Raw genomic sequence first — 19,090 nt, forward strand, 5'->3', positions numbered from 1 at the left:
AAAAGTCAAGTGGCAGATCTTCAGAAGCTACTGTACATGTTGTGTATTTTTTACAAGATAAAAGATTTGTATGAGTAATCCATTATCTAATCACATGAGCTCTTGTGGAGGAGGTTATGTATGTGGAGGCGTTTTCCCCAAAGGAAAGTTTAACAGAAAGTCAGCCATAAATGGTGAATCCTTTAGACTTGGCGCTGGCAGATCTGACATACTGTAGGAGTCGCGTAGTATAACTTGTAATTATGCACAGATAAGGTCAAAAATGCCAGAAAGACTGTTCCCACAGCAAGAAGCCATTTGAAGTCAATGTGTTACTACTTTTCTTTCTTTCTTTCTTTCTTTCTTTTTTTGTCATCAATTTGTGTAAGTTTTAATTTTGCTCACAGTGGATACTTGAGGAATTATTGCCTGTTAAACTTGTTCTTGTCCCATCGTATCAAAGCATTTGTTAACTCGGTTTTAGCTGAACATGGATTCAAATACATTCCTCAACAGGTCGGACCATTACGGAGGGATAAAGCTAAAGTAATGAGGGGAAAAAAAACACTTCTTTCTCCTCGTTGCTCGTCAGGTGACTGTGTTTTTTGTCTCTGTGTTTCCCTCACAGGCGGAGCGGCGGGCGTACAGAGAGGCAGAGATAAACATGATGGACGACCTATCAGAGGCTGACTTCCAAAAAGAGGAGGAGCCCGCCAGCCCGGCCCCTCCGCCTTCACAGCAGCACACAGACCCCGCCTCCCCGACAGTCGCCGTGACGCCAGAACCCGTTGCCAGGGGTGACCAGGCCACGCCGAGTGAGATAGAGTACCAGGTACATCATCCAGTGAGTCTTGCTATGTCCGACCTTATTCATTGTGTACTGCACTATGTGTCACATTTACTGTCCACAGTTTTGTTTGAGTGTGTGAAGAAGTTTTCCTCAGGTATCCACTAACGAGAAGACTTTAAATTGATGTGAGGAAAAAATGGAAACATAAACACCTGCAGTTACAACTTAAATGGATCCTTATCAATGCAGCTATCTCTGCAGGTCCCACAGCGGCTCATTTTTACTGTTGATATACACGTGTAAACATGAACCAGACCATGTTTTTAGTCTATTTTCCTGAGTTTTTCAGTGAGAAATGTGGGTTACCTACAACTCAATACTGTGTCTGGATGCCTCCTGTATAGACACACAGCGAGGACTGAAGCTGCTGCTGCTCTGCTAACGTTTGAGTCTGGCTGAGGGAGCTTAGCTGCATCTCTCTCGCCCTCATTTCCTGTCAACAGTCCATCTAATAAAGGCATAAATGGCCTGAGTCATCATTTCTGTTTAGAGCAGCTAACAAGACAATCCAGGACTTATGTATTAGGTGGATAATAATAGTACTAACTAGCTGGGGAAATAACATCTTGTACTAATTTCTCCTGCTTCCTGCAAATTTAAAGATTGGTAAACTTTGAGACACTGTGCTCAAAGCAGCATTAGGGGAGGTGCTGTCCAGTAAGACAAATAGCTGATGGAAAGGAAACACACCACACAACACTCATGCTACCAAAAGTGGAAAACTTATTCAAAATATAAAATTAGTTTCTGCAAAACAAGACTTAGAGCTGGTTTCACAAAGATATTTCAGACTGCTCTGTAGTGTTAGTCTTAATTTTGCTCAGAGATAAGTCAGACCTTTTCACATAAATAAAGACAAACTGAATTTATGCCAAAAACAAGACCAATAATTTACCCAGAATTCATTGTATCACAGTTAAGATAGACAAGAACTAAAATGTTTGTGCAACGGATGAATTTAGACGTCTGTCTGAAGTCTGGCTGTTTGTTCTGTCTGAGCCACAGTCAAAGTCTGTCTTTGTGAAACTGGCTCTTGGTCTTCATCGGTTTATCTAATGAAGGTTGTGAGACTGAAATGTTATTTTTGTACTAACATTATCCACTTTTGTCTTTGAAAACCTGTTGCCCTTTTCTTTGTTATATCTAAGTTTCATTCACTATAATTCAGTGTAAAATGTTTTATTGTGTAGCTGTGGTTTTAGTTTCAAAATGGACAGTATTTTTCATTCTTTATTTGCTATAACATTAAAGATTTTCCTGGTTTAGAAACTTCCAGGAATCATCTTACAACCAGAGCATGAAACTGGAAACCTGACCGTACGGCCTTCACAGCCACCTTGTGTTCTGTGTATGTGTTTGCCGACAGGATGGCCGGGGCTTTGGCATCGGCACGCTGGTGTTCGGGAAGCTGCGTGGTTTCTCTTGGTGGCCCGGCAAGATCGTTTCCTGGTGGATGAGCGGCCGGAGTCGAGCTGCTGACGGCACCCGCTGGGTCATGTGGTTCGGTGACGGCAAGTTTTCTGTGGTGAGCGTCATTCGTTTCGATCGATCAGATGACGGTTTAGTGGCTGTTAAGTGTTCAGCAAGTTCATATCAAAGACTCAAAGGGGACCTGATGCTTTTCACAGAAAGAGGGAAGGACTGAGCGAGTCATTTGACTTTAATGCAGCAGATCATGAACTTTTACACTCTAACTTTATCCTTTTATATGTTTCAGCGCTGTCCTAATTATGACAGTTAGTACAGTTGTACTCAGTTTCATTCAGCGGTTAACAATTATTCAAGTTTGTCAGTGTTAGTTCAGCAGTGCATTTGCTCTCAGCAGAAACTTCAGTAAGTGAATATCGTTTACTTTGATCTGCTGAAAGATGACTTAGATTTTTCTCCATTTTCTTTCTACTAAACAGAATACAGAATTTACATATGAGGCACTAGAAAAGCCACAGACACAAGAAGAAAGTGAAGGATTTTATGCCTTGAACTTAAATGTGCAACTGTTTTTTTCTACAGTTATTTATGGCTTTTCTTTTAATCTTCACCACATGAATGATCATGTCTTTGTTTTACAGGTTTGTGTGGAGAAGCTGATGCCTCTGAGCTCTTTCTCATCTGCCTTCCACCAGCCCACTTACAACAAACAGTCCATGTACAGGAAAGCCATCTTCGAGGCTCTGCAGGTAACAAAGCCACCATCAAAACTCTGCTCCTGAGTGTCAGGGAGTGTATGGTTTTTATACGGCCAATAAAATAGTTTTATTCTGTTGCTGCGCTTATTATAAATCTCTCCGGGTGAAGTCAGCATCTAAAAGACCAAAATACAAATGTACAAGTCTAAAGGTCATATTTTACTCATTCTTCTCTTATGTAACATTGGTATTTTGCATTTGTGGAGGTGTTGTTCATCTAGCTCTGTCCACAATTTATAAGTGGTAACATGTGGGTACATTAGTTCACGCTCTTTTCCTTTTTTTTGGTTTATTTTTACTTTTAATCAGTTCAGAGCACTTGGTCATTAAGAGCTTCTGTGGCACCCATAAGGTGAACATCATAAACAAACAGTGAAGTATTTGTGCACTAGAACCTGCTTATTATATTTGGACCTGGCTACATCTTGTACAGCCATAATTAGCATTTTTCTTTTTAAATCAAACATATGCACATGTGTGTTTTTGCTTGTGAGTGAGAAAAAGGGGATCTCATTATGAAAGAAAATGGAGATCGTAAACATGATTAAATTGTGTGTTTATTTTGTGTGTAGGTGGCCAATGAGCGGGCGGGAAGGCCAGTCCCTTCCTGTGATGTGAGCGATGATGCAGAGGGTGTGGACATTCAAACCAGACAGATGATAGAGTGGGCCATGACCGGCTTCCTACCCAATGGTCCACAATCACTGGACCCTCCAGAAGGTACATATCTCCCAAACACACACCCAAATGAAACATCCACACACACAAACACACACACACACACACACACACACACACACACACACACACACACACACACACACATAACCTACATCATTTAGTCAGTCGCTTCCAGAAAAATTACACCTGCCTTTTGCATTTAATAGTGGAGAGATGACAGAAAACTAGATGCAACAAAGCTTCCCAGCTGGATTCAAAATGGGGACGTTGCAGTTCATAGTCAACGTTTTAACCCCGAGGACCCACATATGCAATAGACAGACTCTCGTCCATATTCAAATTGAAGTACAGTTACCAAAACAGAAATGGTGCTATGATGTCACCTCGTACACTATCACATATCTTAGTTTGAGCAGCGCTTGAGTTAAAAAGTGAAAAGGGCTTGTTCAGAGCTAACAAAGCTGCAAACAAATGTTTACTGTGAAAACTATGTTTAACCATCGAGACTGTGGGAAAAGCTTGACACCAGTTCACTTAATTTGCAATCAAACAGTGGCTGTTTTGAGGAGCAGTAACATACATAACACACCCATTTTCAAACATTTGGTCCCCAGAGCTCAGAGGTAAGAACCATAAAACCTCAGCAGCTGAATCAAGCTACTGGCAGAATAAGTATAAATTGTCAAACCTTTTACCACAGCAGACTCACTAATGAACACTTAGATATGTGACAGTGTCTGTTTTGAAGTCTTAGTTTCACAATGAAGGTCTCATTTTTCCAATAAATACAGAGATGGTGTTTTGTCTACACAGTCTTCATGCTTTTAGAACATGAATAGTCGTGTCTTAATCCATCTTTTCTGGGCCTGAGACACCGTGGAAATTTGGTAAATGGACCTGTAAGGCATGTGTTTTAGTGCTTCTGCTCTAGCCAGCAGGGGAAACCTGACAGTTTTAATCACATGGGCCAATTTGATAGCTGGAAAAAATGATCCTGGGAGATTACAGTTCTTGTTTGGATATTTGGTTTTGCTTTAAAACGCATAAGGAAGTCAGGTGTATTAACAGTAAATACATGCGTGAGAAAGGAAGTCATCGTTCTAAATGTCAACTAAAACAAACTAAAAAACCTGTATCCTGTATTAATTGTATAATATGTCCCGACACCCGCAGAGGAGCAAAATCCATACAAAGGGGTGTACCCAGATATGTGGGCGGAGCCTGAGGCAGCATACACGCCTCCACCTGCGAAGAAACCGCGCAAGAACCATGCAGCGGAGAAAGCCAAGATCAGAGAGGTGATCGACGAGGGGACCAGAGGTAAACACACAAACACATTTCAAGTCTTCTGTCCTCTTGATTTGTAATTCACACACACTAATGGCTACTTTTCCTACAAGAAAAAACATATTTATTTATGTGCTGCATGTGTTTATACATATATGAAATAATAAGTTTTCCTAATGTGCTGTGTTTTCCAGAGAGACTTATATATGAGATCAAGAAGAAGACCAGGAATATAGAAGGTAAAAGCTTCTGTAATAATGTAATGGCTGATGAATAACATAATGTAATGAAAATAACCCCTAGACTGGGTTACACATCTTTAAATGTTTAATTTACACCATCATTTAAAAATGCATTACCCTCTTCTGAAACAGTCATCTCTAGTTGATAAGATATAATTGTGTTACATTATCTGCGGAGCTGTTACATCCAAAGGTTTTTCTTAACCATTCACATCCAAAACAGATCATTTTACATTATTATTATTATTATTATTATTAGGCGATTATTTCCTTCATCCTCTGCAGGGTCAGTAGTGACAGTAGGGGCCAATTACGAACGTTTTTATCCTAGCTTTAAAGTCAGGATTAACTTTGCGCCAGACTTAAATTAAGGCTCATGTTGAAGTGCTTGTTGCTGTGGCTTTCATCTAATGTGGAATCCAATTTTTGTTCTTGTTTACATTTTTGTCATTTCACTCATTCATTTATTCAGTGAGCGCTATAACGAGCACAACAGCAGAGTAATTTGCTGGTTGAGTGGAGTGAGGACCTCAGTGTCCAAAATAGATTCTGAGCTGGAAAGTAAATTTAAAAAAAAAAAAAACGGCCAAATAATATCTGAGTCTAGTGATTCAGACTTGTTATTGATCTTAAGCACATTAGATTGTCATTAAGTCTTATTTATCACACTTTTAAATTCCTTTCAAAGTGTTAAATACGATGTTGTCCGTCTGCGTTTGTTAAGATATCTGTATCTCCTGCGGAAGCCTCAACGTCTCTCTGGAGTTTCCTCTCTTCGTAGGAGCCATGTGCCAGGGTTGCAAAGTAAGAGGAAAAAAAATCTCACTCTGTTTTGTCTGATTCTTGTAAATAATTGAATATTATTGTTTATGGACTTTTAATAGAATCGTAATATCATAATATGATTGTGTCATTTTACAAAATTCTGTCGTCGAAATCAGTGATTTCAAGCCATTGGTACCATATTGTGACATTAATCTCACGCATATAATTCTAGTACATATATGCAAACGATTAGTCATTAAAGTGATAATTAATCAGTAATTTTGATAATGAATCAATCATTTTACCTCGCAAAAACGCAAAACATTCTCTCGTCCAGTTTTTCAAATGAGAGGATTTTCTGCTTTTCTTTATTTTATATCATTTCAAATTTCTCTTTTATACTAAACGCATTTACCAAACAAAGGAACATGACAATGATGCACTCTCTCTCTCTGTTGGCCAAACACTGAAGCCCACTCACCTGCCATCTTGTTTTGACCTGTGTGTGTGTGTGTGTGTGTGTGTGTGTGTGTGTGTGTGTGTGTCCCTCCCCCGTTCCTGAGTCACGCCATGGTTACACAGACGCATGAAAATGAGCGGATGTTCAGATGATGCATACGCTGACATTATGGTGACAGCAAAGACACTCTCCCACTGCTCCTCTCCTGATCCTGCTTCTTCTTCTTCTTCTTTTTTTTTGTCCCATCCTGACAGAACTCCTTCCTGGAGTGCGCCTACCAGTACGATGACGACGGCTACCAGTCCTACTGCACCATCTGCTGTGGAGGCAGGGAAGTGCTCATGTGTGGCAATAACAACTGCTGTAGGTCAGTACAGTACTGTATACACTGCTCTGTTTGGGATTGGCAGACAGCAGTTGCCTCTTTTTGTGGCCAGGACAAGGTTTTGGATTTCAGCTCAACAGAAACAACTTACCCATAAATGTCAAAACGTGATGCATGCCTCCGTTAGTGGTGACTGAGTCAGCCAACTCACGAGGACCAGATTCATTTATATCAACACAGAGTAAACTGTTGATTTTGGCATCTGGTCTCTGACCTCCTGACTGCAAGAGAGATCAGGAGTCACAATAATAACGTTCACCCTAAAACTGCATCAGATACACGGTGCTGCTTGGTGAACATGAGAAGGAGACACCTGATACACAGCAGCAGGCAAAGACAACCAAATGTGCAGCAGATAATTATTAATCAAACCATATTTAACTCACAAAAAGGCCCAGTTAGCTGTGAAAACACCCATAAGGTGCTGGTTTACTTCAAACTGGTCTGAAATAGAAGGTCTCGACCAGACTTACCAACCACAGGTCTGTGAGAGTAAATATGTTATTTTAACAGGAATTCACAAGATAACTACTATTAAATCCATCTCAGAAACTGTTAAGTAAGCGGTTTCCCGATCTGTATAAATGACCTGTAGCCTATAATTATGCGAAAATGCTTTGATAACCTTGCTAACACGTGCGATCAATCAGAAAATAGGAAGTATGTTTGATGTGCTTGTGTCCGCACAGTTGCTATCATCCTGTAATATTACAGTAAGATCATCAATACCGTACCTTTATTTTATTTATAATATATGAGTCTCAGTTATAGTCTGGACGAATAATGCCCATAATCCAGTGAGATGTCAAGAGGGTGAGTTACCTGTCGGTGAGTATAACTTTATGTTTGTAGCTCTTGTGTTTGTTTGTAAGAAGCCGGTTTGAACATGAACTGGACGAGAATTAAAAGATTAAAAAAGAAATAAAAGGAGCACTGATCTCATGATAAACCCCCCTGTGTATGTGTGTGTGTGTGTGTGTGTGTGTGTGCAGGTGTTTCTGTGTGGAGTGTGTGGATCTGTTGGTAGGAGCCGGCTCGGCGGCAGCAGCCATCAAAGAAGACCCCTGGAACTGCTACATGTGTGGCCCCAGGAACACCTACGGTTTGCTGCGGCGACGGGACGACTGGCCCTGCAGACTACAACACTTCTTTGCCAACAACCACGAACAAGAATTCGTACGTCTCGATCCCACTGATTTCGTTTAATTGTGTTTATAGATCTAGTTTTTGATATGCGCTGTGAACCTGCAGATTTCAGTTTGCTTCAACAAAGATTAATGAGGAACTTTTTTTCATTGAATAATTATGAAGCTTTAATGGTTCAATAAGACATTGATTGAATTAGCCTTTTTAATGTATTATTATTTATCAGTATTAAGAATAGAAAGAGGGGAAACACAGGTATAAATGTTCCCCAGCAGGGTTTCCCATTTAACCAGGAAGGTTAGAGTTAAGTAGGATGCATCTGAACCCCTCAACCACCAGGGTACCCCATTAAATTTGCATTAAAATAATGATTTAAAAAACTGTTTTTACGTAAAGAAATGTGAGAAATTTGTTTTTTCTTCTTGCTTCATCAGTATATTCATCAATATTCATCCTAAAAACAGCATAGACGTAGTCGTGACACACTTTGCCTTCAAACCTCGAGCTCTTGTATAAACTGCACTTTTCCTGTAGTTACTGCTGTCTGCCTGTGTAGGGCAGTATACTATAATTAACCCCCCATAGTCAACATACTATCATTGAGGTGTAGTAAATGTGATATATTTGTTGTCCTACATCTGATCTGCTATCACAACCTTGCTATAAATATGAGGTGAAATAAAACACAGTTAAACAGGAGACATTTTATAAGTGGGAATCCGTGTGGAATACGCTCCAGAGATTGTTATATAATTTATTTATGAAGGCTAATAAACATCAAAACAGACCATATTGACAGTATATTCAATTATTGATGTTTGCTGAAAAGATCAGATCATCATCATGAGTAAAGCTAACTATGTATTGTGCTGCTCTGTTCTCTCTATATATCTGTAAAGGTTAATATCCATCTGATCTGATTCTCATCGATGTGTCTTCTTCCTCTAAACTCTGTTTCAGGAGCCAGCCAAGTTGTATCCTCCAGTTGCGGCAGAGAAGAGACAACCAATCAGAGTCCTCTCTCTGTTTGACGGCATTGCCACAGGTATATATAGATACATATATATATAAATATATGTGTGTGTGTGTGTGTGTGTAGGGATGCTGGGTGGACTGTTGTGAAATGTAGTTGAATCCTCCTGGTTTTGTTGGTTCCACTGACTTTTCCTCCGGCACCAACATGAGGTTCAGGTTTGTGGTTTCAATGAATAAATGTGTGAACTATTGGATGGATTGGCATGGTATTCAGAGCACACACTAATGGCCTCCTTAGGATAGATTTCAATGACTTTGGTTTATCACATGGTAAAAATTACACCTGCTAAACATCAGTATTTTAACATTGCCATTCTGAGCATGTTAGTGTGCTGATGTTGGCATTTTTCTTCAAGAGCCATTATGTTTGGCCTCAGAGAGCTGCTAGCCTGGCTGCAGACTCTCAGTCTTATTTTTTCAAGTTGTCACTTAATTGTTCCTTCGATAAAATGTCAGAAAATACTGAAAAATGTCCTGCACAAGTTTCCAGACCTCAACGTGACGTCTTCAAATGGTTTTGTCGCCAAAACAATTCGATTAACAACGATAAAAAAATGAAAAACACAAAGCGGCGGAAACCAGTGTATGTTTAACATTTTTGTTTGGTAAATCACTTTAATGATCGACCCATTACCAAAATTGCAAAATCAACTCACCAATTTATGGACTAATCATTTCAGCTTGTGTGCATGTTTGCACACACACAACAGTCATTTTGCACAGTGTACATATCTGTATTGTATATATTATATGTAATATATGTATATATATATATATATTATATATTATTATTTTTATTGTAAATATTTTATCTTATTGTTGAATATTTCTATTTAAATACAAGCTTTCCGACTTGTTTATATTTCACCAAAACACCAAAGCAAATTCCTTGTATGTTGAAAACCTCCTTGGCAATAAACCAGATACTGATTCTGATGTGTGCGAAACTAACGAAATGCGTAAAGTTATCTCACTCCATCTGCAAACTTGATCAAATCAAAGGAAAATTTGAGAGTTGTTGGATGAATGAGTTTGCAGATGATGATAAATGGTGTGTGTGTGTGTGTGTGTGCGTGTGTGTGTGTGTGTGTGTGTGTGTGTGTGTGTGTGTGCACTCAGGTCTTCTGGTGCTGAAGGATTTGGGTCTCCAGGTCGACAAGTACGTGGCTTCTGAGGTGTGCGAAGACTCCATCACTGTTGGCATGGTTCGACACCATGGACGCATCATGTACGTGGGAGATGTTCGCAACGTAACCCGCAAACATGTAAGTGAAATTCTCATCTTCACGCTGAGATTTGAAGACGGAATAAATACTCATCTCTAAGATCTGTTGACATTCACACTTGAGTATAGAGTCGTCTGCTTGAGCTCAGATCACACAAGATGCGTTTAAGTGTAAATGTGGAATAATAGGGAAGTTATTGTTTCTCTTTTACTTGCTAGTTGATGGTTTTTTGATTGTTCCACCAAAAGTTAACTCATGTTGTCCTTTGCCTGTCAGATTGAAGAGTGGGGACCATTTGACCTGGTGATAGGAGGAAGCCCCTGCAACGACCTGTCCATAGTCAACCCTGCACGGAAAGGCCTTTACGGTCAGAAGTCGTCTTGAGATTTTTCTGTTTTGAATAAGTTTTAAAAGATAAAAAAAAAACTTGCACAGAATACATCAAATTTAAGAAATATCCTTGAGTGTCTAATTGAGAAGTGAGTTCTTTTTCATTCTTCATGTGAAATGAAAAGTATGGAGGTTAAACTTTCATCCGTTCGCCTGCAGAGGGAACCGGCCGGTTGTTTTTCGAGTTCTACCGTCTGCTGCACGAGGCTCGACCAAAACCAGGCGACGAGCGGCCGTTTTTCTGGCTGTTTGAGAACGTGGTCGCGATGGGAGTCAGCGACAAACGGGACATCTCTCGCTTTTTAGAGGTACGGTGAACACACCCACTAAATACAGTTATAAACTTATACTTATAAACTTTAAGTGGTGATTGAAGCAGGAGTACTGCTGTCTTGTTGTTGCACAATCTTTCATGTTTCAAATCTAAACCTCCCACTTTGTATATATATATATATATATATATATATATATATATAGCATATATAATTGGCATTAATTTACCATTTGTAATCAATGAATTATTGGCTCAAGAAGATGCTGAAAAACTTCTTAACAAATCTTAACAAACTCAACTTTACATAAGGCGTCACAGGTTGATAATAATATACACAGACCTGGAGTGTGACATTTGGAGGAGTCTCATTCTCAGAGAAGATGTTTAATGTTCAGAGAAACAGTGAAGTGACCCTGCTGTGTATCTGCAGAGTAATCCAGTGATGATCGATGCCAAGGAAGTCTCTGCTGCCCACCGCGCTCGCTATTTCTGGGGAAACCTGCCAGGCATGTCCAGGTGATTCATGCACAGACAAACACAAGTTCACTTTCTGATGATTCATTCAGAAACACAACTTTTTCATTCATGGTCTACATGTTTTTATTTCTCTCTCCGCCTCTCGGTTGCTGCAGACCTCTCTCACCGATGGCCAATGACAAGCTTGACCTGCAAGAATGCCTCGAGCACGGGCGCACAGCCAAGGTATCCACTTGTGTGTCTGTGAGTGTGTGTGTGTTTGTACGTGTGTGTGTGTGTGTGTGTGTGTGTGAGTGATTATTACCATTATGCCATTTATCTTTTTAACTAGTAGTAAGCAAAGATTGTGGATTCTAAGAGAAGTTACAAGGCCCCAAACACAAACAGGATATTTGATCGATAGAAAAATAAAAACTGACACATTTTTAGAAAAAGTTTTGAAATTGACCAACAATCTATGTCACTGATGTCAAATAACGAACAGTTTATTGTACAGCATCTAAAAGGCAATGTCTCGATAATATGAAAATTGAAGAATAGGAAACCTCTGTGTGTTTTTCTACTTTGATCATAGATACATAGATACCAGTCCTCTGTGAACTGATATCTCAGAGATCATTTATATCAATTTTTATTGCAATTTCTTGCTTCTACTGTTTCACTTTTTTTCCTTCCAGTCAGTTTTTCAAGCGAATAATTATTTGATAACTATCACTTTTTACATTATTCAATTTTTTTCAAATCTTCATGTATCACAGAAATCTGGTGTACAAAAGGGGGGACAGCTGTAGGATTAAAAAAAGGATGTGTGTGTGTGTGTTTGCCTGTCTGTGTCTGTGTGTGTTTGGGTCTGGATGTTAATTCCAGTTTGAGAAGTTGCGTACGATAACGACACGCTCCAACTCTGTGAAGCAGGGGAAAGACGAGCATTTCCCCGTCTACATGGACAACAAGGAGGACATCCTCTGGTGTACCGAGATGGAAAGGTACAGTGGTTTGTTTGTTTGTGTGTGTGTGTGTGTGTGTGTGTGTGTTACTAAAAAATGATTCACAAACATAACCAGTGAGCTTTAGCTTCTCAAACACCTACAGTGCATTCAAGAGAAATTGGAGGCACTGAGCTAAACTTCAAGTGTCATAGCAAAGTGTCTGAATACTTTTGTCAAAGGTGATATTTACTTTTTTATTTTTAACAAATTTGCAAAAAATTTCTAAAATTCTGTTTTGGCTTTGTCATTATGGAGTATTGAGTGGAGATTTAGGAGGGGAAAAATCAATCTTTTTGATTTTAGAATAAAGTTAAAACAAAACAAAAGAAAACAAAATGTGAAAAAGGTGAAGGGGTCTGGATACTTTCTGAATGCACTGTATCTACATTACATCTGTTGCTCTTCCCTGTGTAAGAGTGAGTCTCTGTGTGTGTCCCTGTGAAACTAAACAAATAAATAAAAATGAAATACTGACCCCAGTATTTTTGCAAATTAATAAAATAATTAGATGAGTGTGAGCATGAAGGAAGTCCTGGCTGTTAGATGTCATCAATCATTTGTTTATAACCACAAAATCATGCATGTGTGATTTTTGTAAAGCCTTTTCATACACTTTAACTTGTCTTTTTAAATCAGCCAGATATTTACATTTTTTTAATTTGATTTTATATAAAAGAAAGAAATTGAAAATGAATATGTCAGATTAGTTCAGGACTGCCACAAATGATGTTATTTAAATACAATTATTATTATTATTATTATTATTTCTTTGTTTAAATTAATAAAAACTCATTATTTTCTAATTGCATTCTCTTGAACAGTTTTATGTTTTTATTCTGTGTTTTAATTTTGTGCAATTTTGTGCAATCATGTTGTAACTGAATTTGTGACTGTTTTATTTTTATTTGATTATGTCATTCCATAACTCGATTTTCAAAAGTTGATTTTCAAATGTTTCAAAAGTTTGGTATTTCTTGATAAAAGTGACTCTGGCTCTTTCATCTAATGATCCAAAGTAAAAGAACGAAATCTCCTGTGTGTCTCCAGGGTGTTCGGTTTCCCCGTCCACTACACTGACGTGTCCAACATGAGTCGTCTGGCCAGGCAAAGGCTTCTGGGACGTTCCTGGAGCGTCCCCGTCATCAGGCACCTCTTCGCCCCGCTCAAGGAGTACTTCGCCTGCAACTAGTCACACACCAACTCTCTCTCTCTCTGTCACACACACACACACACACACACACACACACACACACACACATTTACACACATAAACAGTATGTAATGACAGACACACACACAGGTAACTACACGCAGTATACAGCTAGTACATGAAGGTTGGTGGATGCAGGATGACACGGATGACTGGACACACACACACACACACACATATACATATACATACAAACACACACACACACACATTGTAAAGAACTGCTTCCCTAGATCCCATGTAGACCACTGGCTGACCTTAGTCCCCTGGTGCTACCTAACAGATTACGACAGACACACACACACACACACACACACACACACACACACACACACACACACTGGTGAAGGGTTTCTGTACTGTGACTCTTCACACACAAACTTTCTGTCCGACCTTGAAACTGATGTCTTCTGGCTTTACTGTGTCGTGGTGGCAGGAGTTCAAACCTCCGGGGGGCTCTAAAATGACAAAGATGCCCTGACTTTTTGTTTTTAATATCTCTCTGAAAACATCAACACACCAATGAATCCCTTTGAACCATAACACTTAACTGTATCCATGCATAGTGACAGTGCTCCCGGTGTATTATAGTGCAATGAACACACACACGCACGCACACACACGCACACACACACATACACACACATACACACACATACACATACACACGAACAGACACACACGCATACACACGCACACACACACACACGTACACCAGTTAATGCTCATGGTGCTGGTCAGGCAGTGACAAGAGTCCAAATGGTGCCACTTTAATACAACACTTTTACAGTTTTTGGTGCTCTTGGAGACTAAATGGTCTCTGGTTGTTTCAGTCGCTGCAGTTTCGTGTCCCTAACTGAGTCACACCAAATGATTACAAGCAGGTGGAGGCAACGCCAGCTAAGAGAGGTGACTGTGAGTTTATAAGATGTATTTATTTGGGGCAGCGTGCTCAAGAAAAACCAAGGCAGATAGGATTGTTATGAAGTCTTTTTCAACATGACTACAACTAAAGCGGATTGTAATTTTTTCAGTTTCTTGGAGGAAATGCTGCTCTGGAAGTAAAAATCTCAGTGACTGAGTTAAACCTCAGTGGACTGAACCAAGTACCACCAAAAAAAGGTTTTCACCTTCACCCGAGGAAGATCATTTTTAGCTGAAATACGGTCAGTGATGCCTACAACATGAAATAATGAAATAAAAGTGAATTTTTGGGCATGCCACTGCACTTTGAGGTCATTTCCTCCTTCGTTCATGTGTGTAACGCAACACCTGCAACATACATATTGCTTATTTTTAACAGGATCCCCATAAGCTTATGCTGTTGCTGTTGTAAATATCAAATATTCTAGATATTATCAAGAAGAAAAATAACACAACCAACATAAATAATATTTTCAAAAAAAAAAAATGAATTGATACACAATCTATAAAAAGATAAGAGACAAGCCATATGGGCGTCCTTGTGTCCTTACGTAATATCATAGCCGTGATCATGGTGGAAAGACTTGGATCTGACAACAGTAACAATTGAAAGCAGTATAGACAGAGTGCATGACAAGGCCACACACTCATGTTGGGCTAAAACTATCCTTTGTGTTTGTTTCACACAGTTAGTGTTAGAGGTCACTGAATGGCTGCATGTGTCAGGAGCTGCACCCACTGTTAAGTTTCCATACGCTAACTTCTTTGCTTTCTTAAAACTGTGTACTGTTTTGATTATTTCTTGGCGGTTTTTCTGCAATATTTTAGGCAGTGATTGTATATTAAGGTTAGCTAATGCTTTGATGGTTATGCTGTGAAATACTATACACTAGTAATATTATAACAATCGGTATATTATGTGTGCTGGTAGTTACTCAGTAACATTTGTAAAAGTGCTGTTGTGTTGCATTGATTACTTTGCTCAAACGACTGTGATGTTCATCTTAATGGTGCAAACTTGGAATAATACTGTATGTCAGTTGACAAGTTACTTTGGTCTCACAGCTGAGGTTGGATGTTACAGTTAATGTGGTAGATGAGGTGACAAAGGACACTATCTTAAGCCTGAAAAACAGTAACTGTATACTGTGAATTGACAATATAAGGTAGCCTTTCTTTGTAGCTTTGTTTGTTTAAATCCATCATGAGCGTAGCTTTAATTTTGTGTGACAATTTATGCACTGTCTCTATATCTATCCAAGCTGACACTCCAAAATCATGAATGCCAATTTGAGTTTATGAGATTGTAACTGAAAGATTTATTTATTGTTAATACATACTATATATATCTTAACATCACTAGGCCGTGATTTTTTTTTATTTTTATTTTCATTGGTTTTTGACTTTGTAAGCAATAGGCCCGTGGGCCAAACCTTGCTATTCAACAAAAACATGTGGCCTCCCAACAAAAGCTGAAGCTTAACTTTTACATAATCCCACATAAATCTACTCTAGGTAACAATGTAGATATCTAAAATATGTAATACACACATCTTATGCAATCCTACAACAAACTTAAATTAAATCAAATATTAAAAATATACATCTCTCTACATTATTTTAATCTTTGGTTTCATCCAATGAGGTTTAACTCATCCTGTGAGATGGTCTCTTCCTCTAGAGCGACTTTCTATCTGAGCAATGTTTTCAATTCAATTCCTGCTTGGAAAGTTTAGGCCCACTTAATTCACTTTAGCAGGATGGAGAGTAAAGGAAGTGAGTGAGGGGTTCAACCTGAATCTTTCTAGTTATCATACAACATCTCTTGTGCCTCTGTCCAGGTGCTTTTTTGTGTCTGGTGCTGAGGTTAAAAACAGTGACTAGGGAACTAGTCACTGTCCACCAGCCCTCGCAGTTATGCTACTACTTTGCGTCATAGGGATCCTCCATTTATTCTATTGCAGCGACATCCACTGAAACCAGAGGCAGACCTTTGTTCTGCAGACACTATGCTGGTTTTCTACTTCCTTCGACTGCAACAGATAGCCCTGTATAAATGACACATATGTCCTGACATAACCAACATCTGTCCTGGGTGTTTATTCTGCCTTTTGATGCACAATGCATGCTGGGATAAACTCATCCCTTCTGTGACCTTGAATAGGAATAAGCATGTTAAGTAAATGGACTGTCATCCAGTGTGGCGGACGTGTAAACGCCTTTGTGTAGTGATGTATGTTTAGTTTAGACGGGGCTGTCTTTGAGAAAAAACATCTCTTGCAGTCTGGTGCTTATGGTCCTCAGACGACCATCTTTTTCCAGGAAGCCTTCTGATCCCCTGACCTTCCTCAGATACCAGCTAACAACTGGACACATGCATTCTACACACACACACACACACACACACACACACACACACACATACACACACACACGGCAACAAAAACCAACAATAAACCAGCAGGTTCAAAGTGTTTTTCCATCATGTTTACTCTCCATTTATACAACCAACCTTCAGGTGCTTTTTAAACTCTGCTCTTTTTTACAGTGCTGTTGCAGGTCATTCAAACATATACACACACACACACACACACACACACACACACACACACACACAAACTCGGTGCCGACTTTCATGCTTCTCTAAACTCCTTCCGCTACAAAGACTTCACTAACACACACACACACATACAAGCATACACACTGTGTTTTAGCCGGCCGCCTGTTGCCATCAGGCTTCCCACGGTGCCGCTGGGTGTGACATCACCACCCAGCGTCACTTGGTGCTCCCAAACCCTCACCTGCCACCCCACCCCACCTAACCCCACCCCACCCCACCCAGGTGCTGCATGTCAGTCAGTCAGTGTAATCTCCAATTCCATGTTAGATTAGGGAGTAATGATAATAAAAATAATGGTAATAATATTACAATAATAATCTGTTATTGTGTGTGTGTACTGTTCCAGGTTGGTGCTCAGTTCAGTTCAGTCTCAGCCTAGAGGGGAGAGAGGGAGGCTAGAGAAAGCATATATTACAGTTAGTATAGTGACTTGTTCTTTTGTATCCGAGGATGCCAGAAGAAATTGTTTAAGTGATGAGCTACAGGACACTCTCAAACAAGAGACGAGTTGAAATAACGCTGAATGAAGTGTTGTGAAACAGATGCCTGAGATATACCTATAAATTATAACAACTTCATCAATAAAGAACCAGAAATCAGGCCTGTAATCAGTCCTGTATTTTGCTTCCCTAAGTTGAAGCGCAATACAGACGTGTCCACTGGTTACCAAACATTTGATTGAAGATGTTCAATTTGCTATTATATTAGAAAATCTGAAAATACTTGTTTTGTTAATTTGCACATGCTAAAACTAAACTAATGATGCACAAACAACGATGATAATTAATGTGCAGAGCGGAGAAAAAGCCTCTGTAAAATATATACAAGCTACAACAGTTGTTCACAACCTTGTCAGTGGATACTAAGATCAATCTGAGGGGGTCACAAGATGATTAAAGGGTTAAAGACTTTACTTTTTGTTACTCTTAGTCATATTTCTTGCTTCTCAGTGAAACATTAGATAGCTTCTAAAAAGAAAATGAGACAAATGCAATAAACAAAAGTCACCTACTGAGGGTTCACATTGCTGTATTTTCACAAGCCAAAAAGGTTGGGGATTACAATGTTATAACATTTAAAAAAATATATATAGAAGATTATAGAATAGAGTTTTATATATTTTTTTCTCCATACATTTGGACCTCTGCACTGTATCTGCTTGAAAACTGACCTTTGCTGAGTAAATAAATTTGAAAATAAGACATGAAATTATCTTGTAGACTTCACTCTTTGAGTTTTATCTTGTATATAAAAGTATGAATTTGGAAAACAACAATAATAATAATAATTTGGTAATATCATAGATTGCAAGAGGCCAAGTTTTCTGAAATTGGGAAGACAAACCAAAAAACTTGTGAGCCCCTGGCTTCTTTTCAGCTCATTTTTGTATTCACCAACAACAGAGCTGGTGTTATTTCAACATGTATCTGTTTGAGAGTGCAGTCGGAAAGAAGCGCGAGGGATGGAGTCGATATTTTTAAATGACGGGTGACACGGTGATGATGTTTCTGTTCGCCTATCGACAGCTTTAAGGCTGAGTGATGCGTTGTTTTAAACACTGATACACTTACAAACAAATACACACAAAACACTGTTAATGACACACAGAGCGAACAGCGCTCAGACGCAGAGATACATGCACAACACCTACAAATACAATGCTGTGGCGCATGCAGACACTCATCTCATGGACTAAATGAAAGATGAGATTTTAGGAAAAAGGAGGACCTGGTGGTGTTTCAAAAGGTGCTAAAATTTTATCTGAAAATAAGAAAAATATATTGTTAGGAATATAAATCAAGTTTGTCTTTACAATGACTGTATTTAAGTTTGTCGTAGTAATGAAAAGGCACTATTATTATTTTACTCTTGTATGAATATGAACTAATTAAAAAGGCATTTTAACTTTGTACTTGAACAATGTAAGAAATGAACCGTGAATAAAAAAGGACTGTTTCTTGTGA

The 19,090-nt window shown here is 39.0% G+C and overlaps 1 protein-coding gene across 11 annotated transcripts in view; it reads left to right on the forward strand.

Annotated features, from left to right (window-relative positions):
• The window catches only part of LOC130160679 (DNA (cytosine-5)-methyltransferase 3A-like), a 60,014-nt gene extending 40,924 nt beyond the window's left edge, over nt 1-19,090 (forward strand). For 6 of the 11 annotated variants that reach the window (XM_056363334.1, XM_056363338.1, XM_056363344.1 and 3 more), the window contains 17 exons: nt 608-823; nt 2,196-2,354; nt 2,899-3,006; nt 3,588-3,735; nt 4,870-5,016; nt 5,178-5,222; nt 5,950-6,029; nt 6,705-6,817; nt 7,828-8,011; nt 8,942-9,026; nt 10,136-10,281; nt 10,519-10,609; nt 10,792-10,940; nt 11,337-11,422; nt 11,539-11,608; nt 12,251-12,369; nt 13,420-19,090. In XM_056363334.1, coding sequence (XP_056219309.1) covers nt 608-823; nt 2,196-2,354; nt 2,899-3,006; nt 3,588-3,735; nt 4,870-5,016; nt 5,178-5,222; nt 5,950-6,029; nt 6,705-6,817; nt 7,828-8,011; nt 8,942-9,026; nt 10,136-10,281; nt 10,519-10,609; nt 10,792-10,940; nt 11,337-11,422; nt 11,539-11,608; nt 12,251-12,369; nt 13,420-13,561 — 2,088 coding nt within the window. In that variant the 3' untranslated portion in view covers nt 13,562-19,090. The remainder of the gene's footprint in view (nt 1-607; nt 824-2,195; nt 2,355-2,898; nt 3,007-3,587; nt 3,736-4,869; nt 5,017-5,177; nt 5,223-5,949; nt 6,030-6,704; nt 6,818-7,827; nt 8,012-8,941; nt 9,027-10,135; nt 10,282-10,518; nt 10,610-10,791; nt 10,941-11,336; nt 11,423-11,538; nt 11,609-12,250; nt 12,370-13,419) is intronic. The other 5 variants (XM_056363337.1, XM_056363339.1, XM_056363340.1 and 2 more) reach the window with 4 other exon arrangements.

This window comes from Seriola aureovittata, chromosome 19, assembly GCF_021018895.1.
Source record: "Seriola aureovittata isolate HTS-2021-v1 ecotype China chromosome 19, ASM2101889v1, whole genome shotgun sequence".
Taxonomy (NCBI): domain Eukaryota; kingdom Metazoa; phylum Chordata; class Actinopteri; order Carangiformes; family Carangidae; genus Seriola; species Seriola aureovittata.